Raw genomic sequence first — 9,456 nt, forward strand, 5'->3', positions numbered from 1 at the left:
TCAACGAACACGCAGGACTGGTTTCGTCCACAATTTGATGACCCCGACGTGGTGCAAAGGAGACCATTAGAAAAACAGGCTTGATCTTCCTCCATTACTCATCACAGGCGCGCCATTTAAAAAAGGTAAGCAGAAACCTATTTAAATAAATTCTGCATATTGACAACTGCTAAATTATAGATGGGTAAAAGAGGTTGGATCAGGTAATTAAATTTAAAGGACTGAATTGGAACAAACATAAGGTAAAAATATACTGAGTGTTTAATAAGGTATTGGGTCTGTGGTTTTTTGCCGGGAATTGGTGAACCCCTCCCGTCATCTGACGAGTGAATGGGATAAGGACTGGGTTGAAAGTCCCTGGGATTGGCTCTCCCTAAAACAGGGTTGGAGTCCCTGAGGTTCAAGTCCTCTAAAGCACCAGGTTGGAGACCCTGAGGTTCAAGTCCTCTAAAAGTATCAGGTTGGAGTCCTTGAGGTTTGAGTCCTCTAAAGTACCGGGTTGGAGTCCCTGAGGGTGGTCCTCTAAAGTACCGGGTTGGAGTCCCTGAGGGTGGTCCTCTAAAGCGCCCATTCGTGATAAGTTTGAAGTTCCTCACATGCAGCAAACCTAACGGTGACAACTGAGCATTGTGAGTTGAGCAAGTAAAACTTCGAAGACGTCTTGGTGAGTACCAGTTTTTGATCAACATGGCTGAATACAGTAAAAGAGATTTAGAAAAAGAATTGGATAATACAGTTGGGGTGGGGAATTGGCAATGGAAAACATTGGAGGAACAGATAATTATTTTGGCTAAAGCGGTTTATGACTTGGAAATAGATCCAAAAAAGTGGAAAAGGCTGAGAGCAGAAACGGAGAAACTGTTGAGAAAATGGATGCTGGATAAAGAACTGTCTCCCCATGACCAGATTTCTTTGGGACAGGCGTTAAATGATTTTACAACTAGAGCAATAAAGGAATTAGACGAGGCTAAGGCAGAACATGAAAAGGCAGGAATGTTTAACAAAGGAAAAGCCACATGCACATATAATGGCAACCTGGATAGAATGGTGCGGAGTGGTGCCCAAGTATCCCCACCCTCCTACGATAACCTAACGCCAGGCATATACCTCGTCATTAACGTACAATCAGGCACAATAGACATAAGACCGCAACAGCCCGGCCCCTCGACGCAATCTACTGAGCGTGTTCGGGAGTGGGTGTGTCAAACCCAGAACCAATCAGATGCAGCCCAGAACACCTCGCTCGAATATAATTTTAACCCTAATAACCCCTTTTGTAACAGAATAGCACATGAAAAACCAAATCCACCCAACGTATACACAAAGTCTGAGGGTGACCCCGCCGGTCAGCAGCGCCCGACCCAACGTGCCTCCGCACTCTTACGTGTTGTAGGAGGTGGAGCACAAGGGAATGCGGAGCCATGCCCCTTGGTGATGGAAACGGGGGGTTCCCCGGAGGCCATCCAAACGTGTGGTGGACAGGAGCCCCACCCACCTCCCACTGATCCCCAGTGTCAGCTCGAGCAGACACCAGTGGAGGTCACATGTGTATTTCAGGGTAAATATCGTAAAGATCAAGATAAAGAGGTATCCTCCGGGTCTCTTGCGAGCCAGGCTTCGGTTAGAACAAGTTTAGAAATAGACGAGAGGCTCAGAACCTTAGAACGGATGGGAGTTAATTTGGGTGAGCAATTGTCACAGTTAGAAATAGACATTAGGGAGGATGTCGATCGGGAAGATAGGGGAATACACACACGTACTCGGTCACACGTACGTAACAATCGTGGCGATAAAACCCCTTTAATGGCCCCCCTGTTAGCCACCTCACAAGGCGACATGAAATACGTCCCGTTTAACCTGTCTGATGCGGCGGGACTGGCTGAGCAACTACCACCTTTAACAGCAGGAGGAGGGCCATGGTTAAAACAATTGGCTAAACTCACAGGAGGAGTTTTTTTAGCTATAGGGGATTTCAGAAATCTCCTTAATCGCGCCACTACCGTATTAGATGCCACAGACGTAGAGAAACAGGCAGACATTGAGCATGTACATAATTCAGAGCGTCTCACCCGACACGCAGACGTCATTGCTGATGTCATGAGAAAAAAGTGGCCAGTGCAGGCCTCCTCTACTGTCCCTTCCTACCCGTGGGATGGCAAGACCAACCCAGCTGAGTATATGGGTCTTGCAGCTGAGGACTGGATCAACAGAACTAGCGCACACCCAGGCCACGGGGGCGTACAGCAAATATGGTTCCGTACAGCCATCCTAAAAGGTATGCCAGATTATGTTAGAAAAAAAATGGAAGATGATCCCAATATGGGACCAGACGCCTCACATGACTCATGGTTGAAAACTATTCTGTTTTATATGAACAAACATAAGGGACAGGTAGACACCAGGACAGGTGAAGTAGACAAACTGCAGTTGGAGCTGATGAAAGCTCAACTGGCAGAGGCTCGAAAGACTTTAGGTGAGGACAAGAAAAGGAACAACCCAGGCAATATGGTGATTACCGCTGATGAAGACAATTCTGTTAATTATGCAGGGAGGCAACCACAATCACAATCCCCCATTTCACAGACGCTGCCTCCCCAGACCCAGCTGTTGCCAAATCAACCACAGTCAATTGTGGTTCAATATCAACCCCCACCATATGGGGGTCTGTACAGGGGACGTGGCAGAGGCAGGGGGAGGGGTAACAGGGGCGGGGGCCGTAGTCCGCAGCAGTATGATTTAGGCTGCTTCAGATGTGGCGCCATGGATCATTGGGCACGACAATGCCCCCATCCGCTGGTAGGAGCACCACACCATCCTCAGCCTCAACACCAAGCCACCTACTACCCGGCCCCTCACCCAGGTGCTGCCCCAGGGGGACAGTACCAGATGAGTCCATGGGGGGGAGAGCACTGACGGGGCCCACTGGGGGACCCTGATAGCGTGGCCATGGCAGAACCCATGCTATCACTGACTGTGGGGCACCTGAGATTGCTATTCCTGATTGACACAGGAGCCACCTTTTCTGCGATCAACTCTCAACTTCCACCAGATATGATGAGTAGTAACTATCTCTCAGTCAGAGGTTTCTCAGGGGACTCAATGACTCTGCCCAAAACCAAGCCATTGGTTGTCTATAATGGCTCACAGACTGTCATGCACACATTTATCATTGCAACTCAAGCACCAGTGAATTTGTGTGGACGAGATTTGCTGATGAAAATGGGGGCTTCCATTCTGTGCAGCCCCACAGGACTGACTTTAACTTGGCCAAATGGTCAGGTCACAAGCTGTTATGGTGAGAACAGCCCAAGCATGTATTTAATATCTGCCACAAGTGATGACATGGTGGATATTTATTGGGGCCTGATCAATGATACAACTACAGGGGCGTTGAATTTATTTATCCAGTGGAGACCATGGATATCTCGGTTGGAACCCTATGGTCCTCCTCCCGACCCCCCTCATCTCACCCTCTACTATGACCCTTCGGCAGATTTGCCCTATTATGATTTATTCCAATCTGAACTGCAAGATGCAGAGTGGGAAGTTTTTTCTCCGGGTATATATGTTGGGCCTGAGGGTGTGGCAGCTCCAATTACACTAACACCAGCACAATCACAGTGGTATAGAATGTCTTCCTCAGCGGCGCCACATATTTCGTTAGCGCTACATCCAGGCCATATGGCAAAGCAGTTAGGGGGCATGACCAAAAGGGCAAACGCTGCCACTGATTGGGTACAGACGCAGATTCCTGATGTTTCCTTTTCTGAAGCCACAAAAACATATTTCATAAGGGGTGAGACCCATAATCGCATCACGTTGACACATGATTTGTTAACTAGACATCATGGTTGTGAGGCAGCTGACCATATTGACACCCCTGTCCTTTTGTCACATCTCCCGGACAGATTGTGGTCTGAGGGCCCCGATGACGTAGGGCAAATACAACAAACTCCAGTCTCATTTAATATGACCTCGACTAGACCAATCTGGCTTCCCCAATATCGCCATAAACCTGAGGCTATGGCCTCCTTAGACCAAACTATTGATGCACTCCTTAGAGCTGGAGTGCTAGAACCATGTCAGTCTAGGTGGAACACTCCCATTTTGCCAGTTCCAAAGAAAGAACCTGGGCACTACAGAATGGCACATGATTTAAGGGCCATTAATGCAGCCCTGGCCACCCAAACCATCCCCGTTCCTAACCCATATACCGCACTATCTGAACTAGACCACAACAAAACTTGGTTCACGTGTGTAGATCTGGCCAATGCCTTTTTCTGTGTTCCGGTACATGAAGCGTGTAGAGACATTTGTGCGTTTACACATCGTGGCAGACAGTACCGGTACACACGTTTATCACAAGGCTTCGCACTTTCACCCGGCCTGTTTAACCAAGCATTAAAGCAGAGTTTGGATACTTGTTCTCTCCCTGAAGGTTCCATTTTAATTCTGTATGTGGATGATCTCCTGGTTGCTGGAGACACCCAACAGGCTTGTATTGAGGCTTCAATAGCAGTATTGGAGAAATTGGCTGAGTGCGGATATAAAGTCTCGAAGCAAAAATTGCAATTTTGTAGGTCAAGAGTCACCTTTCTTGGCAGAGTGGTCACTAAGGGGAGTACAGGTATGTCCCCTGAGCACCGGTCCTCTATTTTAAGCCATCCCAAACCAATTACGGTCAGAGACATGTTGGCATTTTTAGGGCTGGTAGGATACAGTCGTTCATACATACCTGATTTTACTGGTCGCACCGCACCGCTTCGTGAGATGATAAGGACATTAGGGATGAGAAATTTGTCAGGCATTTTGTCATGGACACCTGAACTAGAGCAGGCGTTCATTGAACTAAAACAGGAACTAGCGCATGCGGCTGACCTTGCTAGACCAGATTACACCATTCCATTCTACCTGGATGTTTCTGATACACCCTCATTGGTAAATGGGGTGTTGTTTCAGAAAAAGGGGGGAGGTAGACAGGTGTTAATGTATCTGAGTATTCCTCTAGAATTAGTAGAGAAAAGACAACCATGTTGCACCAGACATGTTGCAGGACTAGCCAAATTAGTACAAAAAACAGCACACATAGTTGCAGGATATCCATTACATGTGCTGACCACACACGGAGTGGTAGCATATATAAATTCTCAGATCTTCACACTCACTCCCCTCAGGCAAAGACGCATACATAAAGTACTGACGGCCCCCAACATTACTTACACTCATGATGGGATTAACATGGCAGATAACATGTTAGAAGGACCCCCGCACGAGTGTGCGAGAAAGGTAAAAATAGAAGGGAAAATAAGACCAGACCTCAAGGGCACGCCAATAGAAGGGGCACTAAATTTGTGGACAGATGGGTGTGGTTATAGGGGAGAAGGGGGAGAAATAAAAGCAGGGTTTGCGGTAGTACAAGAAATGAATGGGGAAGTAGATGATTTTTGTACAGTGATCTCAAAAGAAGTCAAGAATTGTCCCTCAGCTCAGAAAGCGGAACTATTGGCAGTCATTGCAGCGCTCGAATTAGCAGAAGGCAGGGCAGTTAACATCTACACAGATTCAGCCTATGCAGTGGGAGCAGCTCACATTGAATTACCCCACTGGAAGGAGACAGGTTATCTCACCAGTGTGGGCAAACCCGTTAAACACAAGGAGGAGTTGTTAGCACTAGAGAAAGCGATACAACTACCAAAACAGGTTGCCATCATAAAGTGCAAGGGACATCAGAAAGGGGACTCATTGGTAGAAAGAGGTAATAAGGCAGTAGATAAGGCAGCAAAGGAAGCAGCAGGTTATAAGGAATCAAGTTTGCAGATGGTGTTGAAGGAAGGTGAACTATGGGAACCAATTCCGACAGGAGAAAAGCTCAGGCAACTGCAGGACCAGGCTAGCCCAGAAGAAAAGACTATTTGGCTGGATAAAGGTGGTACAAAGGGTGAGTTAGTCTGGGAAGGTCCCAATGGACTCCCAATACTTCCAGCCTCTTTGGCAAAAGCAGTGCTGGGAGAAGCTCACGGGTTGGCACATGTAGGAAAGGTACAGATGAAGGAAAACCTGAAAGGATGGTGGCACCCATTTCTATCTGCCATGATAGCCACACATGTAAAAGAATGTCAAGTATGTAATGTAAATAATGTGGGTAAAACTTGCAAACCAGGGGTAGGAAAATTCCCTAAGCCCAATGGCCCAGGGGAACATATTCAGATAGATTACACAGATATGATTCAGACAGTCAGGAAGTACAGGTATCTGTTGATGTTTGTGGATGTATTTTCGGGTTGGGTGGAAGCGTTCCCCACTATGAGGGAAGACAGCAAATCAGTCTGTAAAATGTTGATCAATCACTGGATTCCCCAACACGGGTTTCCCAAAAGAATACACTCAGATAATGGTACTCACTTCACAAGTAACGCCTTGGCATGGGTAGAGCAAGTACTAGGCCTGAAACATGCGTACGGATCAGTGTACCATCCACAGTCTCAAGGGAAGGTGGAGCGCATGAACCAAACACTGAAATCAAAATTGAACAAAGTTGTATATTCTACAGGGCAAAATTGGCTGGATGCCCTACCAATTGTATTAATTAGCATCAGAAGCTCTGTAAACAGAGCTACAGGGTTCACGCCCTTTGAACTGATGACAGGTAGATCTTTTCCGGGGCCCCATACTGCGCTAGCGTGTAAAGACATACAATACAAATCTCACCAAGCCTACTTTAATGAGCTGAAAGCATTGTGTCAAGCTTACTCTGTGCAGGTCCGCTCCAAGGGGGAACCAGAAATTGACGCCCCTCCGGAGGTAGCACTAGCTGAGTGGGTTTATCTGAAAGTTATCAAGCGGAAGTGGTGTGAGCCCAGGTGGACAGGACCCTACAGAGTGGTCGAGCGAACGTCTCACGCCGTTCGGCTTAGTGGCAAAGGACCTGCTTGGTACCATCTCTCCCAGTGCAGACCAGCGCACCTACCGAAGGCAGAAAAGGAGTCCCCATCCAACGGGGCAGAATAATCCCCGGGGACAGAGGCACAACAGGGAAAGTCTACCCTGCCTCCAGCGCAGAAGGGCCAACATCTGGCGAAGAGCACCTTTACACATATACATATAGTTAATTATTGTTCGTTAGCTTTTGGGGTAACATGTGGTTCCTCGGAAATGACAGAACACAGGGGTTTAGGAGACTCTCCTTAGAAGACAGAAAGGGACTTGAAGAAAAGGAGAAATGTGTTTTATATGCGGGCATGATTATTTTATGTATGTTTGGTATTTTTATGCTCTGTTTTGCAAGCTTCGCTCAGATCACCTTGCATGACAGCTCCTCCCTCCCCAATACTACAAATGATAATATCACTCAGATAACACAGTATCTTAACATGAACACCTCCGTTAACCCCGACCATGTTACAGCACCACCGGACATAGTTAAAATCAGAAGTAGACGATCAACTACAAACAAAGACCATTGTATTAGTAAATACGGGGGAATAGAATTAGACTACACCCTAGGCAGCTCCACAGCATGGACCTTTGATTTGTGTGACGTCATTAACTGCGCAGGTCAGAACTCAACATATAGAGGTTATGACGTATATCTTTGCTGGGATCTGCAGGTCACGACTAAGTGTGGGTTTGGTTGGGGCTGGGATGATAGGTGGTGTAGGTATTGGCACTCAGTGATAAAATATACGGGTAGATGGCAACCCACCTTAGCTGCAAGAGATGCTTACACTCATAAGACAGATTGGGAACATATGTCATTTCAACGAGACTTTAGTAGGACTCAAAATCCATTGACCTTATCTATTAAATGGGAGAAATCGATTATGGATGCGCATCGGGGTAGGACTGGTCGTTCTCCATACCTCATATTAGGAGTAGATGTATCGAGTAAGGACCCATTAGGGTTAATTAAAATAAATATGCACAATAAAGTTGTATCAGCATCGGTTAGTACCATGACTAATGCATTTACCCCCGCCACCCAGGAGGTGACTGATCCAGGGCTTAAGGGCTCGGACTATACTAAGTGGTCACCGGGTGATATTGTTAAATTAACGACAGGATACGTAGGGGATAATTTGTGGCTCAAATGGTTAGCAGCCCAGGCTGGGGAAGCTGGGATGGAGGACTGCGTGGCTTGTGCACAGGCTCGTGCCCCGCTCTCCTTAGCCCCAGCTCCTTTATTTCCAGACACAGATATGACAGGCTTTAAATGTATGATTGAGCTCACAAAACAAGCGAACCCGATTAACTGCACTACATTAGCCGATATTTTCCCAGTTATAGCCAATACGACGGGTACGGGCCCATTTAGAGCACCACTTAGCGGCAACTTCACCTGTTTTAATCACACTTACGTTGATGGCACCGGCCGAGGTAAAATGATAGGCCAGATTAACCCTGATTGGTGTCACATTACATACTCAGGGAATGCCTCCGTAGGCCCATGGGCCAGAGCAGGGCTATATTATTACTGCGGCGGCACTATTCTTTTAGTCCGGATGCCTATTCACACATTCGGTCTCTGTGCCATGGTAAGGCTGGTGTCTCCAATATTGTTAGTAGGTCAGAGACAGGCTAAACACATTACTATGCATAGGCGAAAACGTGAAACTACAGAGGATCATTTTGATCTCACCAAAAATTCACTCACTTACATAGACGCCATAGGGGTCCCAAGGGGGGTCCCCGACGAATATAAGTTAGTTGATCAAATAGCCGCAGGATTTGAAAATATTCCTATTATCTCTGCCCTCTTCCCCGTCACCCCCAACAAAAATGTAGATCGCATCAATTATGTTAATTACCAAGTCATGCGCCTTGCCAATTTAACCAAGGTAGCCGTTGAGGGCCTCAGCGCACAACTCTCGGCCACGTCTTTAATGGCTATACAAAATAGAATGGCCTTAGACATGCTTTTGGCGGAAACGGGAGGTGTTTGTCACATGTTTGGTGATATGTGTTGTACATTCATCCCCAACAACACCGCCCCGGATGGATCAGTTACTAAAGCCCTAGAGGGCCTCAAAGCTCTCTCTAAAGAAATGCATGACAATTCTGGGTTGGACAACGCCATCACGGGGTGGTTGGATAAGGTATTGGTAAATGGAAGGCCGTGTTTATCTCTCTATGTATGTCAATCGCTGTGTTTTTGGCCATCCTCATTATATGCGGTTGTTGCTGCGTTCCTTGTATTAGGACATTAGCTGAGAGGTTTATTACTTCAATGTTCCATAAACAGGAGCCTAAGGGGGCCATTATGCTTCCTCTCCTGGATAGCAATGGCCGCTCTGGTGACCAGGATAGCGATCTGGAGAATAACATGGAACTAAATCGGGGTACAATTTATGTTTAAATATTATGTCTGAATGTTGACCTTTCGGGTGAAAGGTCAAAAGGGGGAATTGTGGAATTATTAGCCTTAGTATTGCTCATATTACTCTTTTAAGATGTATTAAA

The 9,456-nt window shown here is 46.7% G+C and overlaps 1 protein-coding gene across 1 annotated transcript; it reads left to right on the top strand.

Annotated features, from left to right (window-relative positions):
* Positions 1–2,736: 2,736 nt before the first annotated feature.
* LOC119266011 lies at positions 2,737–7,877 on the top strand. Its single transcript, XM_037547468.1, has one exon. It carries the CDS (start codon positions 2,947–2,949, stop codon positions 7,006–7,008), a length of 4,062 nt encoding a protein of 1,353 aa, XP_037403365.1. The 5' UTR covers positions 2,737–2,946; the 3' UTR covers positions 7,009–7,877.
* The last annotated feature ends 1,579 nt before the right edge of the window (positions 7,878–9,456 follow it).

The sequence above is a fragment of the Pygocentrus nattereri genome, chromosome 18, assembly GCF_015220715.1.
Source record: "Pygocentrus nattereri isolate fPygNat1 chromosome 18, fPygNat1.pri, whole genome shotgun sequence".
NCBI classification, from domain to species: Eukaryota; Metazoa; Chordata; class Actinopteri; order Characiformes; family Serrasalmidae; genus Pygocentrus; species Pygocentrus nattereri.

Excerpts from the sequence above, each read along its gene's own strand:
- LOC119266011 (XM_037547468.1), top strand. The coding sequence starts at position 2,947 with ATGGCAGAACCCATGCTATCACTGACTGTGGGGCACCTGAGATTGCTA.